We start from the raw sequence: 21,020 nt of genomic DNA on the forward strand, positions 1-21,020 counted from the left end.
GCTGTCTCCAAAATGTGCCTTTAACATTCTGTCCTCACCCGCCTCACCGCCTTTTTCCCTCCTCCCTCTCCCCTCAAATCAGGGACATGGACCTGAATACAAATGGTGATTACTTTAGCTTTTGTTATGCAGGTAGGCAGGATAGTGCTGTAAAACATCAGTGGGGAGGAGTGGGGGGGAGTGGGGGGGCAGAAAAATGAGGCGATAAAGACGACGAGGAAGACGACAAAAGATGAAAGACAAGATTGGGGGAGACGCAGAGGAAAAGAGAACGTGTGAAAATATACAGTAAGATCAGACAGAGATGAGACGAGGAGACAGAAGTCAGAAGTTTTATGGTGGATTTAACGACAAAAAGAACCTTCTACAAAATGATGCAATGCTGACCAGAGGCAAGAACGACACTGAATCACTGAATCACTGCAGGAGGAAAAAAAAACTTGAGTCTGATCCTCATAAAAATGGACACACTGAATCACTGCAGGAGGAAAAAAAACTTGAGTCTGAGTTGGTCCAATCAAAGTCTTTCCATGTCCGTATTTTATGACGCGGCACCAAACGTGCTCAGTAAAGGCCGACGTTCTTCAGTAAAACTGGGCATAAACACGTTTTCACATATTGCTTTATCAAACCGCATTGTCACAAAAGAAGCAGATAAAGAGTGGAAGTCAGGTAGAAATTCATTTTGGGTTTTACTTCCTCCCCAACATCCGAGATCTTTTATATTTTCGCTGTCGAATCTCTTTGTGCTCAGCGTGCAGATGAGGATGAATTTTCCCAGCGGAAAAATGTGCTCGACTGTGATTTACATTTATTTTCACCCATGACTGACCAAAGTCTTTTCATTTATTTGCCATAATTTAATACTTAACAGTTGTGACTCACCGCCAGACAGTTCCACTTGGAGTTCACTCCGAGTCACGAGTGGCAGATTATCTGGAAGGAAAACAAGAAGCAGGAAACAGCACGTCAGTATCAAATGACTATAAATACTTTGGTCGCATCAAAATTCAGGGTTCAACTTCACTGTATGATTTAATGTATTGGCACAGACTGACGGCCAATCCAGCCAAAGTTAGTTAAATCCCCAGGTTTGGACGACGACGACAGCAGCTTCATTTACACTTCATAGAGCCTCCAAAACTTATAAAGAGATTTACCAATAATTATGACCTTGTTGCAGTATTTCTATGGACCTCATGAAGGTCTCGGACCCTGTATTGAATAACCTTACTACAGAAGTCAACGGTCACTGTGAAAGATTTGTTTGATGACCGTCAATAATCAAAGAAAATAAATAATAAATTAATTGAATTCCTTAATTCTTCCCACGTAGTTCCCCTGGGATTCAAACCCAAGACCTTCTGCATCTAAGCATTATAGAATTTTTCACAGCTTCGACCACAGATTGATGCATGTTTTTCACCTTATTCATTCCTTTCAGGGGAAATCTAGGGTTCAGTACTTTTTTCCATAACAATGCTAAGCTGCTAACTTTATCTTTGATTATGTTAAAAAAAAAATGGATGGTCGACTAAACTAAGCCTGTTGGGAGCCACTGGACTAAAGTGTTCCATTTAGCTGTGATTTGATTTTATCGGCTGCAGCAGAAGCAGCTCCAACCACCACAGACAGTTCCTGCTGCAGCTGCCTTCATCTGAGGAACTGGATTTGGGGCAAATCTTTTATCTGCACGAACCAAAAGCGTCTGTGTGAAACGTGCCTGGAGCAGAACACAGTGAGTGTTTATTCAACAACAAAGGCCAGATCTGTGATGCAGATAAATTAAGGCCACTTTTATTGGTAAGTTTATCCTGTTCCTGCTGCAGAGTTTATGTATTCAGCCCCCAAAAAACATTCATTAGAATCTAGAGAAACGCATCATCGTGTCACGAATGCCTTCAGTGAAGGCTGCAGAGGAACAAAGCAGCATAAAACATGAAGAAAATGTAGTGGAAAAAGAAAAAAGAGAGAGAAAGAACAGAGGTGAAAGTGCTGAGCGTTATGATTGTTGGATTGTGAAGTTGTTCAAATGTCTCCGTGGCTTCAAGTAACAGTTGAGATTGAAAAGAGAGAGAAAAAAAAATGAAACAACGTCTTTTCTCTGACCTCCATTTAGTCAAGGTTAGACGTGTTTGTGTGGGTTTGCTTTAAGTGCCACTCCAGCCACAGAAAAGTGCAAACAAGCAGCGGCACAATCGACGGCTGTCTCGTTTGATTTGACGATTTCTTCAAACGAAAGCTGGAAAACTGGAGTCCGTCACTGGAGAAGAGTCGAGGGGAGAAAAAACAAACAAAACAAAAAAACCAAAACAAAACCATAAAACCAAAGCCTTACATCACACTGCTGTAAGTCAGCCAGGCATGACCAGGACTGCAGCAGTAACTGCTGGGAAGACACAAGGTTTTCGCACACACACACAGACTAAAATATTCATTACATTAAGCAAACTAATGCATATTTCAAAAAGGAAGTATATTAGGATTATCAGGACTTTTTCTCTGCTGCAGTTAATGAGTAAAACTGACTCTAGTTACTAAAGTCTGTTCTTTACATTTAAATCGACTTCATTAACTATTCATTTATTCATCCATCTTCTACGGCTCAGTCCTTTCAGGCAGCAGGGGGAGCCGGCGAACACTATGAACGGTTAACCAGTTCTGGCATGTAGATAAAGAAGAGATAAACAACCATTCACACTCACATTCACACCAAGGGTCAGTTTAGATCGATACATGAACCTGGTTCTCAATCTGAGGAACACAATAACTGCGGAGCCAAGATGGTTCTGGAAGGTTTAACCCTGTAAAGCCTGAGTCATAAAAAAAACATTAATATAGACGTAGTTTAGTTCAGGAGATTTTCTGTATTTTTTTGGCATCTTTTTTTTGTAGTTCAGGAGATTTTCTGTATTTTTTTCTGTATTTTGTTTGGCATCGTTTTTTTTCCTCACTACAATTTTCATTTTAGAGATAAAAACACATTTCATTTTGACATTTTAAAAAACATAAAACCCTTGCGGTGTTTTTTTCCCTCAGACTCTTTATCAGAGTTAAAACTAATCAACCTGGTGTTGCTCACAACTTCGCCCCAAAAAAAACCAAAACCCTAAACTTTGTTTTGTAGTCAACACACAGATAACTGGCCTGGTCCATTATTCTAAGTGTCATCAGGTCTCCGGCTCTGGTGTTTCCATTATCATTACTTAAGAGCCGGTTCCTCAGCCTTGTTTGCAGCCTGACATACGGTGAATCCTCGGCCAATTCCATTTTCTGCTCGGTGGAGCAACAGAGAATAAAAGGACGTCTCAGAGTTTCTTTTCTCTCAACGTGACTTCATTACTCTCCTGCCCCAGTCGGCAGAGAGACAGTGATCTGATCTTCAAGTCGTTAGGAATAATTTCCAGAAAATGACTATGAAGTGGCCGGGCGTGACAGGGCAGGGCGGCTCATCTACATGTCATCACAGGTGTGACGGAAACACCGCGGTTAAACTCCATCCAACAGGACGGCGAACAGGAAGTGTAATGAACCAGGTCGTCGTTGTTTTCCTCGTTTCCTCTGCATCTAAAAACCTTCTCTGTGATAAACACGATTACTTCAAGGACCATTTGTGTTTCTGTGATAAATGGAGTAACTGCGTAAACCGGAGCCTGGAGCCAGAGTCGCACAAATATCAATATAAAAAGTAATTAATTTGTAAATGACTGCTGTAGTAAATGTTTTTCTACACTCTACATGAACAGATTACCTCAGTTCCCACTCAGGTTCAGTCGTTCATCTGTCATTCAGAACCGGTTATCACGGCCATTTTTCCCCCTCATTGAGCCCAGAGGCTAAATTATGATGGCGTAGTTTTGGAGAGTATTGATGATGCTGTCGCCTAAATCGTCTAGAAGAATAAATCGGTTTGGAACGAAGAGCGGGAAGAGCCGAGGAGACGGTGACGGCTCGGCAGAGAACCCCATAGATTAGACGATAGAAGGGAAAATAATTATCGTTATTATTATGTGACAGGCGTAAAAAACATGAAAAGATTGTGTCTGTGTGTTTGTGTGTGTGTGTGTGTGTGTGCACAGACCAATTAGCTTTTACGACAGAGACTGTCTGGCAAAGCAAAAAAGAGTTCTGGACAAAGAAACGTTAGGGCAATGATGGGGATTATGATGGGCTGCCCACTCTGTGTGTGTGTGTGTGAGAGAGAGAGAGAGAGACATCCTCTTCCCTCTCTGGTCATCGTTCAGGGAAACTCACGTGGAGTGGAGAGCCTGTTTGCTGCAGCCAAATGATTCTGCGCCAAAGAAGTTGGAGGGAAACGAGGAAGAGCAAAGAGAGCGGACGTGGAAACAGACGGAGGGAAAATGTGTCTGAAGAGGAGAAGAATGAGTCCGTGGAATTGTTTGTTTAAAGACGCCATAGTTAAGTAAATGAGGTTTAAAATTATGTTTAAAAAAAGAGAAGAGCGAAAGATGGAGATGGAGAGAGGCAGGGAAGGGCGGGCAAATGAGTGTCTGTGGTTGGATGGAGAGGCAGACAGACAGATAATGATGTTAATTTGGGGCGCGGGGACATGTTGTCTCTGGATAGAAACGTAGATGAGCAGCCACATGGACAAATGAAGAGAAGAAAATTACAAGGAGAAAAAAAAAAATTGACAGGAATCCAATTGAGCTGCCAATAAAAATAACAGGCGTGCAGGAGCCGAGCCTGGCACCGCCGCTGACGCTGGATATCTTTGGAAGCGGTCTCTGGTATCAAACGGATAAAAGTTAGACCCAAGGACACACTGCCAGCCAAAGGGAAAATCATCTCTCAGATTGTAGAGTTGGCACCAACCGACTGGTGCATTGTGTGATGACAGCGTACAGTAAGGAGGTTATTTCAGGTGTACAGTGGAGCGCTTACAGGAAGTAGACATTATTCAAACCCAGTTTGGACCAAGGACGTGTCCTTGAATGGTCCACCTGGAACAGAGACATTTTTAGTCTTTATTAGTCTTAATGTAGCTGCTCAGAAATTAACTGTTACTTTTGTCTGACGCCTGCTCTTTATACTGTTATAATCAGTGGACGGATCTGGACTGCAGGCAGGCCGGCAACAAAAGAGCCTTGACTTGGTCATAACTGCAAAATTGAAAGTTCCTGTAGCCCATACAGGCTGCCACAGGAGGCGCCATTAAGTATGTGGTTCCTCTATGGCTCAAACCCAGGACCTATTGCATGTAGGGCAGGAGTGACAATCGCTACAGTATGAATCCTGACAAAACGTTTTAAGTAAACAACACCAAGAGGTTCTGACTTCTCACAGAATCATGGAAGTGTTTTTGTTTTCTTGTTGTCATTGTTGTATTGCATGTAGGGCAGGAGTGACAATCACTACAGTATGAATCCTGACAAAACCTTTTAAGTAAACAACACCAAGAGTTTCTGACTTCTCACAGAATCATGGAGGTTTTTTGTTTTCTTTTAGCAAAGTCATTGTTTAACTATTGACTATACATGAGAAAACGTGTCCAACCCCGGCCCTCACTCTTCACTGGTCTCATTGTGCAGAAGAGCCGCAGCTACTTGACATGCACGGCCACAGCTCCATACTGAGACGCAGCTTCTGATCTTGTCTTGTCTCTTTGCTTAAATGAAGCAGGACATGAAGATGAAATGAGAGAAATAAGAAAGTCATCAAGTGTCCTGCCGTGAGTGACAGCTGCAGACGGACACGCGGCAGAGGAGGGAGGGGCGAAGAAAGGAAGAGAGAAAGAAAAAAATCCAGTTGGTTTTGAGTCTAAAGAAAACTGTGTGTGTTTTGCTAGTGTAAGCAAAAGCAGCTGCGACTGTTTGAAGAGAGAAGTGAGTCGTCCCTCACTGACCTGAAGGTCAGGAATAGAGGAATAGGAAGAGGAATGACAGATCGCATGACATGTCACGGTGCAGTCGTATGATGATGAGCGAGGGGGCGGGGCCTGCTCTCTGATTCCTACACCCTCAAACTTCACTCTCCTCTCACCGTCTCCTCGTCTTCCTCCCCTCTTCACACCTGCTTCATCTGTCATCTCTAATTCTGTCTTTTTACACTGGCAGACCCACTCCAGCGTGTGTGTGTGCTGTAATTCCTGGCAGCTGTTATTAGTGTTGCCGTAAATGCAGGGAAATGTGCAAACTGCTGTTGAATGACTGATAAACTAAATCCTGGTGCAGGGAGGAGAGAGTTCCAGAGGAGTCGACTTCTCTGCTCATTCATCATCTCTGCCGATCTGCCGTCCATCTGCTTTTATATTATCCTCAAGGAAGAGTTTCTGAGGTTGTCTAAAACTGTGAGGAAAGTTTGGTACGGCGCCTCCTGCAGCTCGGTGTGCTGCGACTGAACACACACAAAAACACACTGACACACATACAGTCAAACTGACACGCAGCACTACAGAGTTTTGACGGCACTGGGGAAATAGTATACATACATATATTTATATATCCTTACATTTATACACATATGTACATATACAGTATATGTACACACAGATAAATATATTTATATATAAATATATACATGTTTATGTAGACATATATACATAAATGTGTATATTATAAATATATATATATATATATTTCTTTTCACATACACAGAAAATTAATTTTCTAATTCTGATTCCATCTGCAAAAATAGTGCCCCCTACAGGAGTGGACTTCAGTTTACGTCTGTACTAAGAATTTAAGAATTAAGAAATGTTAAACTGGACTGAGGTCAGTCTCTTTCTGCTTAGTCAATCACGCTTCACGTGCACGAACGTCAGGTTAACGTTTATATTTCCACTTCCTGTGAACCTGCCAGACAGGAAACGAAGACAGGAAGTGGCTCTTCAAAAGATTTATCACCTTTGTTTCCTCATGAATTCACAAGTGAAGCCGTTTGTTCAAAGACTTGGAGACGTCTCACTCTCACCTACTCAATTCCTACCGCACTCTGCAGCAAAATGAACCGTAGTGGGACACCGCGTGAGGCATTAAAATGAAACTATTCTCTCTTTTTGCAGACCATAAATTTCAAGCTAGCCTGACGTTTTCTTGTTATTTTGTGATAAAGAGACTGCAATCGTCGAGCTCCACGGAAGACAAAACGACTCCTTTTTTTAACTGTCAGTGCTGCAGCGTGCAGTGACAGATGAGCCGAGTGCTTTTATCTAATCAGATCATCCTGTGATTGTAGGTGTGCTCTTCATCGTCCAATAAGTCACGCGACTGTGGGGCATTAGCAGGCAGTGGGGCCGTGAACATGACATACTGGAGCAGCAACTAGACTCAGTTATGGAGGCGAAACCTCCTTCAATTGATGATAAGCAGAACCAATGCACTTCAAGAGAACTTCTTTTCCTGTCTGAGCAGCACTAGGAATTATAATTACATTTTATTTTCACTTTTAACTTCCACTTCTACAGGACAATGCCAACCTTTGCTATTATTGTCCCTTCTTTATACTGTATTTTCCGGACAATAAATCACACTTTTTTCATCCTTCGGCTGGGTTTGCGACTTATACTCAGGTGCTACTTATATATTAAAATATATCATTTTATATGTTTGTTATTTTCTCTAGCTGGCTGGTGGGACTTATACTCCGGAGCAACTTAGAGTCAGGAAAATATGATCATCTATTTCATATAATTTGCAGTAATGTCAACCTAAGGTTCAAATAGGGGGGCCACGGGCCAGATGTGGCCCAGAAACAACCTCCCAGAGGCCAAGTTTGGTAGGCATGAAAAATGCAGAGAGAAGCTGAAAGAATCACGATTAACAAACAGTCCAAAATGTCTATATTCCTAGCAGCATAGCATCCACATGTTGTGTGTTGTGTGTAGAAGCGAAAACAACATGTTCAAACACAAGCACAAATACCAGGGATCAAACTACCAACCTTCCTGCTGTACGTCAACAACAACACCCACTCTCCTACTGAGTGGCCCATAGATCCAAACGTTATACTCAGGTGCTACTTATATATTAAAATATATCATTTTATATGTTTGTTATTTTCTCTAGCTGGCTGGTGGGACTTATACTCCGGAGCAACTTAGAGTCAGGAAAATATGATCATCTATTTCATATAATTTGCAGTAATGTCAACCTAAGGTTCAAATAGGGGGGCCACGGGCCAGATGTGGCCCAGAAACAACCTCCCAGAGGCCAAGTTTGGTAGGCATGAAAAATGCAGAGAGAAGCTGAAAGAATCACGATTAACAAACAGTCCAAAATGTCTATATTCCTAGCAGCATAGCATCCACATGTTGTGTGTTGTGTGTAGAAGCGAAAACAACATGTTCAAACACAAGCACAAATACCAGGGATCAAACTACCAACCTTCCTGCTGTACGTCAACAACAACACCCACTGAGTGGCCCACAGATCCAAACGCATTCTAGATTTTGTTAACTTTAATTGGCCTCATTGATGGGAAATATTTTAACAACAGCCCAGTGGAAACATCGACTCAAACTGACTGAGTGCATTACACCCTGAACACACAGCTTGTCTATTACAGGATAACACAGAAAGACAAGTATTCAAATTTACTTCTGCACTCGTGTTAATTCAGAGTCTGAACTAATCTACTCTCAATTTGCAAGACTGTGGATTATGTGAGAAATCCTACAGAAAATCCATGCACAGATGGGAAGGAATTGGAAATTCCACCCAGTGTCGCCCTGAGTCAAATGAGTATTAAAACTGCGAGGCAATAACAATAATTACTATGCTAAGCACTGCTCTACTGTGTAGCCAGATGAAGGATCGTAAAAAAGATATACTCCATAAAATTGTCAGTGCTCAGCAGTCAAACGGGACTTTTTTTCCGCTGCCTTAAGAGTCGATTCCAGGCTGTTGGAGCAGCAGTCTGGTCAGAAAAGACAGAAAATCGCAGGGACGCACAGAGACGTGTTATAGACATGCAAATGTGGAGTTTGTTCCTAAACTCTTCCCCTCCACGAGACATCTTCAGCACTTTGAAGGGTCTTTATCATTGGAGAAGAGTTGGATTCCTCAGTTCTAGAGTTGGTGAAAATCACCGTGTTGGGAAGTGAAGTTGTCTAGAAGGCTGGGTAGTTTTTAAATGATACTGCTTCTTTAAAAAATGGGTTTGAATTTCGAAAAAAGGAAAGTATATTTTTTGGTGAATTCTTAGGTGGGATTGCACCTAAGATTACCCCTACCAACCCTAACTTAAAGTCTACGGGCCATAAGTCTATGAGCACTAGAGCAGAATTACATTTAAAAGATAGAGTGGTGGAAAAGCATGTGAGCGTGGTGAAGTACTACAACATCATGGTGAGGTGTAGATTGGAGCACTACATGGGTTCACTGGGGTCACCGCTGTGACCCCTCATGTGCACTGGTGTCTGTAATTAAACGCTATATTGACTGGTCATGTCTTACCACAAGAAAATCCACCGTTGGATCATCTGTCTTCCTGTGGAGGTTTTCTCCATGTTCATGGGATTTCTTCATGTACTTCTGAAGAGAAAAAAAAAATGCAGGTTGTAGATTAGTTGAAGTTCTTCAGTACTAGACATGACCAACAGGTGTGAAGGTTAGTGTGAATGGTTGATTTCTGATGAACTGAATGAACTTTTCAGGGTGTAACCAATAACTGCTGGGATTGGCTACAGCCCCCTGGTGGCCCTGAAAGGCATTAAGCAACTGTAGGTGATCTATGAAAGAATTATCAAGCAATAATTGACAACACTGCTGACTAGAAAAGACTAGAAAAGCTGTGAGAGATGTAAGACTAAACCTGCAATGCGACTTTTTCCAGTGCACTGCACCGTGTTAGCCTGTTAGCATTGGCCGTGTTGATGGAGCACTAACTTGAAATGATGTGAAGGAGAAGGTAAACCTGTCACTGGAAGGATGAGAACAAAGAGCAGGTGCTGCATTCTGCACGTTTCCATCACATGCACCATTTGGAAGTGTGGAGATTCCAAACCGCGCCCCTCTCCCCTCTCCCCCCTCCCCAAAAAACAAAGGTATGGATGGGAGGCGGTCTGTGACAGACTTTATTTGATGGTTATTATCATAATGTGCAGCTGCGGCTCTGTTCCACCGATGTGATTCCAGCCTGAGAGGATTTAAGTGAGGGATTATCTGTGGGTATTTTCTCCTTTTTTTACTGCCTGATATTAGTTATTTGTTGGGATTCTGAACACGTAGTACTGCAAAACCCATTTCCCTGCACACGCTGAACTTCAAGGTCAAACTCTTTCTTTCTTATCTGTAGGGATATTGTGTGTGTGATATTTCCATACGCCTGTCCAGATGTTGGGAGAAGGTTTTACATCATGCTGTACATGGTGACACACGTGTGTGTGTGAGAGAGTGTGTGTGATGCATGTCCCATGTTGTGTTTGAAGCCATTCATTCCTGATTGATTTCCTTTGTGTCCTGCAGTGAATCAGTAAAGTTTTCATCCCTGTTACAGATGAATGATCAAGAGTTTAATTAGCAGTTTGAATTAGTTTTGTTTAGTTTTTCTGTAAATGTCAGAAGCTGAAAATTACAGAAGTGTAGAAGCTGGTTCTCACACTGAAGACCTTTTAGTTTTGTTTTTTTATGTGACCACATGGGGTGAAAATGTGAAAATTGCTGTTATCATGTGAGGTCTAAACAGGAAGTCTAGAGTGCAGAGTCATTTCTCCTCTGAAGGAGGAACTCGCTTCTTAAAGTTATAACAACAACAACAGAACCAGATCAATGCACATTTATCTCTCTGCAGTGTTTACTCTCACCTTCAATACTTTTTATGAGCCATAACTTCATATACTGTCTGTTTCTATCGATGGTTTTCCTGCTTCATTTTGACTCTTGTGTGTTTTAGTGTTAGCTGCTCCAGGTGGAATATTCTATTCTTCTACTTCAGTTATGGTTTGACTTTTTCCACTCAAAACCACTGAAGTTGTTTTAATAAAAAAACTGACCATAACAATAATATTTTATACACAATACATGTACAACACACGTACTATAAAAGTAACTAGCTGCACCACGGCTTCAAGCTAAACTAGTTAGTTGTACAAAGTGGTGACTTCAAAAAGTCACCACTGAATAAAAAATAAAAACATGGCCTTGGCTGCAGGTGCAGTCTCTGCAGCCCAACACGTTCCAAATCCCACTCCGGTGGCAGCGGCTCGGTGCAGCGTTTTCAGAGCCATTGCAGCGGAATCGAACAATGTTGAGAATTTGACTTGTCTGCAGCTGATGAAGGCTGCGGACCGTGAGCAGAGACACAGCCGACGGCTGCAGGCAAGTGAGAGAGTGCATTCATGAGTGGCATTCATGAGTGGCATGCATCTGGCGCTCCATATGTGGCTGCCGACTCAGCTCTGAGCTGCAGGACGTCCTTGTATGAGTCCCAGGCTGAGCCCCATCAACCAGATACACACAATAGGCAAACATATAGTACCTCTGCAGCAACAAACACAGGTACGAGTGCTGCAGCAGCAGCAGCAGCAGCTGCAGTGGCAGCAAAATGTTAGGCAAAAGGAAAAGCTGATTTCAACAGCATCTGTCCACCGTTTAGGTAATGTCGCTCCCAAAAACCCAGCTGAGACTCTGTTGTGCTCATGTTTATCACGTGATTGGTTACAGGTTGTTACACATTTCACGCTTGCACTTCATTTATATACAACGGTTAAGTGAGAGCTCATTTGCTGAGCTGAGATTTTTACTGCAAAGTAAAGAACTTTACTAAGGCTGACAGCGATCGTAGAGAAAATTAGACTTTCGACACCAAAAAGCTGGACTACTGATTGCCTTAACAGCTAAACTACTTTCGACACCAAAAAGCTGGACTACTTATTGCCTTAACAGCTAAACTCAGGGACTTTTTTCACCCATGCAGATGAGTGACAGGCCCCTCTCAGCACACTCCTACGGCTTCCTGCCATGAACCAACTCCAACTATTCCTCATTCGCTGCAGCCAGCGTTTGGATCCCCGGTCCCTCAGTCAGGACATCATTCAGCTCCTTCACTGAGACACTTCAGTCACTTCTGTCTTCACAGTCTCTCTGTATCTCTGTTCTTCTGACAGAGGATTTGTGTCGTCTCTGATCTGCTGCCCCTGCAGCTTTGTATCAGCAGGTGACTGGTGTGTGAAACCTCATATCTCTGCATAATCTGATTATGCAGAATGAGAACGGGGAAAAAAAAAATCAGCCTCAGCTTCGGTATTTAAACACAGGACGATGATTAGGTGAGCGTCTCATTGTCGCAGCGTCAGGTAAACAATCACGCATAAAGACACACGGCGGCGCAACCAAACAGACAGCAGGGAAGATTGGATTGGATTTCTTATTAACAGGCCAATGACTGCTTCCCATCTCATTCTTATTTCACTGTCAACAGACACCACAGACACACACACACACACACAGTCTATCTTTCCATCTGTGCCATTGTTTCCATTTCCTAGCATTCTCATATTCTGTCCTTTTTTCCCATCCATCTCTGCCGTTTCATGTCTCCCTCACCAATCTCCTTGTGTCTGTTTTTCCACTTTTTAATGTGAGGGAGACAAATGGAAAAAGAAAATCACAGAGACACACAAATATAATCGTGCGTATGAAGGGAAAAGACGCCGCAGCAGAACAAGTCTATTTTCTTTCTCTGCCCGTCTCATAAATACAAACATCCTGTGTCACAGCAGCATCCCGCAATTTTATCTAGTTTTTTCCCCCCCTTTTTTCTTCATTGTCTAATATTTTATGAGTTTGTTTTCCACCACATAGTCTGTAAAAACACAGAATAATTTAAAAATTAATTCACTATTCTGACAAAACAACCTTTGAGTAGAATTAAAAATCCAGATAATTTTGTCCTCCGTTGGCCTCTGTTCAGAAGAACCATCTTCAACTGAAGCTCTGATTTCTCAGAGTTTCTCTCAGGTTTCGTCCTGTCGTTTTAATCACTCTAAACTGAAGGAATCCTGCAGACTGACCTTATCTGGAGGTAAAACCTCACAGATTTGCCTGCGATGGCAGTCTGTTCTCACATTACATTTTTATATTCCTCATAAACTGTGATCGGAACTTTTCAAGCTCAAGTCAGACCCCGGGGGAAACAGCTTTTGCAGAATGAAACGCTAGATCTGATGACAATTTGCACAAAAACCCAAAGGAAGATAAAGACAATTGGAGCGTAAATATATACCAGAGAGGACGGGTGGGATTTACAACATTAAAATGCCAGTCAGCGCGGACCACTCACTGAGGAAACACATTCCCGTTCAGGGTCTCATCAGTAATAAGACCAGCCGTTTCTTATTGGCGGCGATGCACAAGTAATGAGATGATCAGAAGCAGCTGGACGACTGGGACTGAACGACTGATGCTGTCTGACTGGGAGAAGCATGTCCTGGTTATTAAGTATCTGATGTCACCAAAAACCAAAACCACAAAATCCACCAAGACTTTGCAGCAGCGTTTGACTACGGACCACCATCATGTCCACGCCCCCTATGACACCCACACACTTGACTAAACTTTAACCTCTGTTAATCATGTTTTCTTTCTCCCCCTTTAGTCCATTTATCTTCCTCCCAGTCTCCCCCTCCTCCTCCTCCTCCTCCTCTCCGCCCGAGTTAGTCAGACATGCAGGAGACACGCGGTGCAATCAGACCTCTCACTTTAAAAAGAAAATTAAAAAAACTAGGAGAAGTATTTGGTATTTACCCTGTAACCAGAATATTAACTAGCTCGATATATTTTGTCTAGAGTTTCCAAGTCAATAATAATAATTATTATTATTTTTAGAATAATTAGAGTTAAGTCAATAATGGAGTTTCTCAGAGGCTTTAGGGATAATTACCTTTTAGTAGTAGCATTAATCTTCTCTGTTGTTTTTCTCGGTAAAAGTGCGAAAACTGATCAATAAAAAAACATTTATGAAGTAAATAACCTAAACCTCTATATTACAAAGACTAATAAAGAAAAAAAAGTTCATAAGAAAAGTATAATATATCTTTGTATGTTGTCTCACCTCCACCTGGGGGTGAATTTCAGGGGGAGTTTTTTCATCAGTCTGCCCTCGAACCATGTCGTCCTGTAGGACACAATCGCTTCAGTGTCGTTGCGGCGGTGCTCTGCCAACAAGATCATATTGAAAATCTATTTTTTTATGTACAGAAGATTTAAGAATATAGAAGCTACATGAGTGGATTTTATCTTAATTAAAATCTTAAACAGATTCAGGGATGCTTTTAGTCTCCCCGCCCCGGGATGACAGTGCCGTAAATAATGATCCCAGCTACGTTTTTTTTTTACTTTTAGAGGGAGAAGAAAAACTTTTTATGCATGAAAATTTTTCATATCAGGCTGCCTTGAACAGTTTATATTAAAAAAGAAAATCTCTTTCTAAGTCGGTGTTAGCTGCTTCCTTCACACGGTCGATCACTACTGTTACTGTCACATAAACCTCCTTCATGTTCGTTTTTACTACGATCATCAATCCTCAGTCGGACTTTCCTTCTTTTCTCCCTCCTGACAGTTAAATCTCTGACACTCCTGCTCCGTTATAACCAAACTAATCCATCTGAACTCCCTATTCTACAGCAGCTGCTTCAGTGTCTTCCTTTTTTTCTAATTTAGATTCAGAAGAAATGTCAGGAGCAGGTTAAAAAAAGGAGATCATTATTTGTTCAGAAACTAAATTACTTAAAAGATCAAATAAAACTTGAGAAATGAATTAGGACTTAGAAAGAGAGCGAGAGAAAAAGATGAAGTTAATGGTACAGATTAGATCAGAGGAGGATTAGAGGACAGGCCGAGGCCCCGGGGGTGGAGATGTGACAAAATTAAGGTGAGGGAATCAAACAGCTTGAAGGTGGAGTAAGTTAAGAGAGATGGAGAGAGGGATGAAGGAAGAGAAGCCTCTGTGAACAGTGTGGATGTTTTTGATCAGTAAGAGTTCAGTCAAAAGTGTGTGCGTATATATTTGAAAAAATAGAAAATGAAGCATTTAAGGTATATACATACATATATATACTGTATATAGATACACATTTGAAAAACTGGAGCGTTTAAATCCAAGCCAAAACAATAGAAGAAGAAAACAATTGGTACAAAGTAACGCTAGATCGGTCGGTGGAGTAGGAATCAAACAACTTTGTTAGCAACGGAGAGATCGATACTGAGATGAAAAAGGAACTAGAGAAAGACGCCAGGAAAGTAATCACAGTTTCCTTTAACCAGTGAGATCAGATCCAGATACAAAGAGGGAACATCAACAAAGTAATTACTCTCTGAAAGTAAAGCTCTGCTGCCAGAACAGGAGACATGAGCATCATTTTTTATTAAAGCGCTCACCGCCGCCATCTTCAAGGTCAATTATTAATTACACCTAATAGGATTCGGTTCAGCGTCTTGTTCGAGCTCTTCGTCCAAATACATACGCGGTGAAACGATGACTTGATGCACTCCTTGATAAGTCCCTTAAAATTACATTCTCATGATACCATGCATCTGAATATGAATATTAATGGACAGGCTTCTCATATTAGTGTGTCGTCTGGTAATCCTAAATTCAAGGAGCATCATTTTCTGTTTGAAACACGAACGCTGTTTTTTCTCTTCGCTGCTGCTTTGAATGTGGGCGCAGATTAAAGAGACTTTACATCTGAAATTAGTTTAATTAAATTGAATGCATATACCGTATAGACCGTCATTAAAGGTTTAATCTCACACTGCGCACGACGTCCAAAGCTGTCCCATCACAGCTCTATATGGTGGACGAGTTTACATACATGAGGCTAATTCAAAACGTTCTGAGACAGATGTAAATTATTATTTAAAAATGTATAAACTTTTTTTTCCGTCAAGTTGAGCTCAGTGGTTTTTCGACCCTCAACTCCGTTCATTCGTCTTGTCTCAGAGGTTTTTGTTTTAGGCTCACACAGACGTCTGCAGCCTTTAACCACTGAATAAAATGGATCAAGAGACGAGACAAAATGTAGGTCTTTTAAATCAATCATTAGTAGGTTTGTTATATGTGACTGTGTCTATTTAGAAACTGTGTGGCCCACATCCTGGAGGAGGAGCCCACCTTTATGACTCACATATGTTTGACCCTCCCTGCCAAGCCACAGGCTGAAGAGCAAAAACAACAAGACTCAAACCCATCATCTGACCAGAGATCGTCACATTGGTGAAGTCCATTTTCTCCACTGTCAGGACAGTTGACCCTTACTGCCTGTCAGATGTCCTCGTGGTTCACCACAAGAACCGAGGCTTGGCTTTAGTGCTAGCAGGTTGTAATTTCCTTGTCAATCGATACCTGTGATGAGAAGATGCTTCCCACAGAGACGTCCTCTGTCCTCTGTACCTCAGAGACTTACGTCAACACAGTCAGACTGGAACACGTCCCCTGATTATTCCACACAATAACAACAATAACACACCTAAAAGGACGGAGAGTTTAGGAAGAGATCCAGACTCAGAGTGTGCAGCCGTCTGCCTCGGATGGTTGGGAGTTAAAGGGACACAACAGAGGTGAGAGTCAAGAGGGGGGTTGGGAGTTAAAGGGAGACAACAGAGTCAAGAGGAAAGAAGAAACAGAGACGCTGAGAAACTTTACACTTTCAGAAACTGAATTCTGTTCGTCTACCACAACAGAGCAGCATCCGATGACGTCAAATCAGCACCACAACAAATTCACACTTTACCTCAAGTAAATCAACATGTCCTACTTTACACACATCCTCCACCAGCGCCACCGCTCAGATACCTGAGTGAATCAATCTTCTCCTCCTCATTTCATGGTGAATTGTTTCTTCTCCCCGTGGACTCTTTTGTGGTAAAAAGGTCAAACCTGGAGGTTGTACTTCTATAATGATAAAAGAGTGAACGTGTGGCCACACGAGTACAGCGGTGGTCACTATTGATCCGTATGTGCCGCAGCTTCTGCCGATGGAGAAGTAGACAACGTGAGGGCAATACATCACCGAGACTGGAGGCAACAAGATAATCTCAGTCCTTTAAATCAGGAAATAACAATAATGAAAAAAAAACTCATATTGTTTGTTTGTTTAATTTGTCTTTGATTACCTGGTATCACTTAAATGGACTCTAATATATTTCCAAATCATGGCCTGTCTCATTATCAGGTCCCTCTCAGGTCATTAAACCATAATTTCCCCACACGACTGTAAACTAAATAACGTCATAATAAATATTTGGCCGAAACACAGACGATTAAAAGCCCGCGGCTGAAGAATTAGATCGAATTATGAAGCAGCAATGAAGCAGCACCACAGGGAATTCCACGGACGTCGGGCAGTGGTGGCCTTAAATGTGTTCATTTAAGGCCAAGGTAATCAACTATCAATAAAAAAGACAATCAGAAAAATGACCGAACAAGTCGCAAAGGGAAAGAAAATCTGGAATAAATGAAAGAGAAGAGGTTTTATTGACAATTGTCATTTCATAATGTTGGTTTCTCAATTAATCATGATTAATTAGATTAATGATTAAAAAGGAATGATTGTGACTGTGATGAGTTTTGATCTCTATATACATAGATACTGTGTGTGTATATATATATATAAATAAACAAGTGTTCTAAGAGTTTTTGCTTAGAGCAGACACCACATCTCAGACTATTTCCGACCCAGAATTAAACCAGCATCCTTGCCCACTTAGTAAACAGACCTCGTTATTTACCCTGCTCTCTGGGCATTTTGTTACGTTCGATTTTCTTCAACTCATTATCAGCCAAATGGAGGAAACTATTTCCATGCCTCACCAGTCCAAATTCGGATAAGAAAAAAAAAACCTCTTCTGGTTCTCCGTGTCCATCCAAGAGTACCCTGCCATTTGAACCTGTCCAGAACCGCTCCCATGGAGGTCGTGCTTTAAGGCACTAATCCAAGCTCACACGACTGGTCTGACCTACTTAGGCCTTATCTACGGCCGAGCACAGACGCCCTACAAAGAAAACTAATTTCAGCCGCTGTGTCCACAATCTCCGTCTTAAGGTCAACGGGCAAAGATTGTGGCCACAGGTGAGGGTCAGAACAAAGACCGACTGTTGAAGGGAGAGATTTCCTTTGTTGCTCTCTCTCTCTCTGCTCATTCACCCTCTCCAACCATTGTTTCTCCATCAAAGCTTCTCTTCTACACCCAAAAATATCACCGTCAGACAGAACGCCGTTCATTAACACCGTTGGACTCATTCTGGATTCGTTTTTGAAGAAAATGACGTCAGCGCATGGGAGCACTGAGTCCATGTCAATGATGTATTTGTAGGTGAATAAGTCACACGACAGATATCGTCCAACAACAGGAGCAGCTGACAGGTTCATAACCAGTCATCGAGTTGGTTGGAGCTCCTAAACTCACCCACGTGGTGTTTCTAACTCAGTCTGACATTTGTTCTGTTAATCTTTTATCCCCCTCTTGCTTCAGTATCTCCTCCAACATCCCTCCTTCAGTGCATTTATCTTCATCTGCCTCTGTCCCTCTCCTCCATTGTCACTCCACCTTGACGGTCACTAATTCGTTCAGTCACTCTCTGAGTCCTTCTCACATGTACCAGTTTCCTGCTTCATTTCTAAAGTGTCACCAGTATAATGTGAACATGTCTCTCGATTGTCACTTTTATCTTTCGTGACCTTGTTTCTGACCTGGTCTCCTTCTTGTCCTTCTTTCCTTTTTTTTCCTTCCACCCAGCCAAGATGGCCATGTCCAGCATCCTCCACTCTGATGACATTAAGAAAGCAGTAGATGCATTCAAAGGTAAAGTTCTGGCAACAGACAAAACAAGGAAACGCGTGAAAGGACAAAGTCTTCAAAAATCAATACTGTATTAACAATGTCATAACCTGTAACTCACCAGGTAGAAGAATATGATTAGAGGAACGACGTGTTTTTGTCAGCAGTCTAGTAAACAGGCAAGATGGCTGCCCTCCACTCTTAGCTTAGCTGCTCAGTTTAACATTTGTGCCAATTTTATTATGCATTATACTTAATCATTTAAATGCACCACAACTTGATTGCTGCCTTTACCGATGTTTTCTTACAGAAAAATTCAACAAAATTCATTTTGACGACCTAGCTTAGCACCGGGGCTAAGCTAATCCTGCTAATTTCCTTTCCTTGTTTCCTTAAGGTTCTAACAGAACCGACCTGATACAATGTTTCTGCTCATGAGTATTTACATTACTGCACATGTTGCGTGTACAGCTGCCGACTCCTTTGACCACAAGAAGTTCTTTGAGATGGTGGGCCTGAAGACCAAACCGTTCGAGGATGTGAAGAAGGTCTTCACGGTGCTGGATGCCGACAACAGCGGCTTCATAGAGGAGGAGGAGCTTAAGTGAGTCAAACATGTGTCCATCATATTACTGGACACCAAACCAGTAGTGTAGTATTTGACACAAATACACTCTGTCTGTGACTAGATTCGTCCTGAAGGGTTTCGCCAAAGACGGCAGAAACCTAACAGACAAAGAAACCAAAGCGTTTTTAAAAGCAGCCGACAAGGATGGAGACGGGAAGATTGGAGTTGAAGGTAAACAGCAGCGTCAACACACAAATTGTTATGAATTGTATTTGTGGGTTTTCCATCACTAAGAGAATTCATTTGCATCATTAAGCTTGTAAAGAATAACGGCCATTATGATGGGAGTAACTCAGCAAACTGACTGTGAACAGTCAGGCCTGAGTAACTGCATTAAACTGCAGTTTTATCAACAGAGTGTGGGAAAATGAGTGAGGCAGTGATGGATGCTGTCTGACTTCTGTGAAACTGTAGTGCAGATCATTCATCAGGAGTAGAATTAGCAATTGTCTAAATCATAGTAAATAAAACAAATGGTGCGTCCTGTCGGCAGCAGCTGCGCTTCAGACTTCAACCGGGCGCTAACACTTCAACTGGCATTGTCACGGGGACAGAGAAGACTGAGAGGTGGGGGACAGCAGATCTGTCAGGGTCCAGAGGTCATGAAGGCAGTTTAAAGACCGGTTAAATTCATTTAGACTAAGATCTGAACCAAATATGCATCTTATGCAAAGTAGTAAAATAAAGCAGTAAATATGAAGAGCACATGGAAAAAACTCAATTTTAACAATCCGACAGATTCATCGTGGTCATCTGCGGTCATCTTAGAAGAGAAACAGTTATCATACGACCTGCAGCTAGGAGATCGGTCGTACACAACGGCTAAAAATCACGACACAACCTCTTCATTTCTTGCAGAATTCGCAGCCATGGTAAAGGAATAAATGACCACCCACTGTGACCAGTCACACTAGTCCAAGGTTTCCCTCACCCGGACCTGAACCTCACCCACCCCTGGACTCCCAGCCCCGTAGACTGAAGCCGCTCCCTGCTACACACGCTCGAAACAGACCCTAACCCTGCGACACCCTCACCCCCCACACCCCCACATTACCCTGAAATCTGCATTCATGGCATTAGTTTTACATTTTTATACAAACTGCTCATGTTTGTGTTTGCATAGAGATAAAAAAAAAAGAAATGCTGGCAAAAAATAAAGCTAACGTTTTAAAGAATTATGTAGTAAAAAAAAGAAAAGAAAATCAGAGTTATCTAAAGAAAGTCCTAGTCTGTCTCCTCCCCCGCTGAGTTCATGTCAGCTCTGCTCCCTATGACTCCCCCTGACTCCCCAAACATCACTGTGTTTCCACTCATCTCTCCCTTCATCTGTTCATCTTCCTCTCCTCTAATACTGAACTATTGTAAAACTCACCAAAAGAAGAAAAAAATCAAGCTGTGAAAGAACAAAATAAAACAGAAAAACAAAGCCTCAAGATTATTTCTGGACTCTGATTCTTGTGTTGGTTTTGATGAATTTCTCTCCTCTCCTCTCTTACTTCCTTCCTTTCTTCCTAAGGCATATTTTTCCACAGACATTAACTCCCTCCTCTCATTTCTAAGCAGCTCTGACTGTCTTGGCTGAAGAGTAAAATAAAACAAACATAACACTGTAACAAATCACTGAGGAGCCACTTCTTGTTACATTTTACCTG

At 41.9% G+C, this 21,020-nt stretch overlaps 2 protein-coding genes across 5 annotated transcripts in view; one reads left to right on the forward strand and one right to left on the reverse strand.

Moving 5' to 3' along the window:
* Positions 1-9,494, reverse strand: part of csf2rb (colony stimulating factor 2 receptor subunit beta) — a 27,990-nt gene extending 18,496 nt beyond the window's left edge. For 3 of the 4 annotated variants that reach the window (XR_003052503.1, XM_008330159.3, XM_025064746.1), the window contains exons 1-2: positions 9,417-9,494; positions 886-936 (exon numbers count right to left, since the gene is read on the reverse strand). The gene's annotated coding sequence lies outside the window, so the exon portion shown is untranslated. The remainder of the gene's footprint in view (positions 1-885; positions 937-9,416) is intronic. The other variant, XM_025064747.1, reaches the window with a different exon arrangement.
* Positions 1-20,804, forward strand: part of pvalb6 (parvalbumin 6) — a 27,224-nt gene extending 6,420 nt beyond the window's left edge. The window contains exons 2-5 of the mRNA XM_008330161.3: positions 18,699-18,764; positions 19,212-19,344; positions 19,430-19,539; positions 20,227-20,804. Of these exons, the coding sequence (XP_008328383.1) occupies positions 18,704-18,764; positions 19,212-19,344; positions 19,430-19,539; positions 20,227-20,252 (330 nt within the window). The 5' untranslated portion in view covers positions 18,699-18,703 and the 3' untranslated portion in view covers positions 20,253-20,804. The remainder of the gene's footprint in view (positions 1-18,698; positions 18,765-19,211; positions 19,345-19,429; positions 19,540-20,226) is intronic.
* Positions 20,805-21,020: the final 216 nt, after the last annotated feature.

This window comes from Cynoglossus semilaevis, chromosome 17, assembly GCF_000523025.1.
Source record: "Cynoglossus semilaevis isolate Cse_v1.0 chromosome 17, Cse_v1.0, whole genome shotgun sequence".
NCBI lineage: Eukaryota > Metazoa > Chordata > Actinopteri > Pleuronectiformes > Cynoglossidae > Cynoglossus > Cynoglossus semilaevis.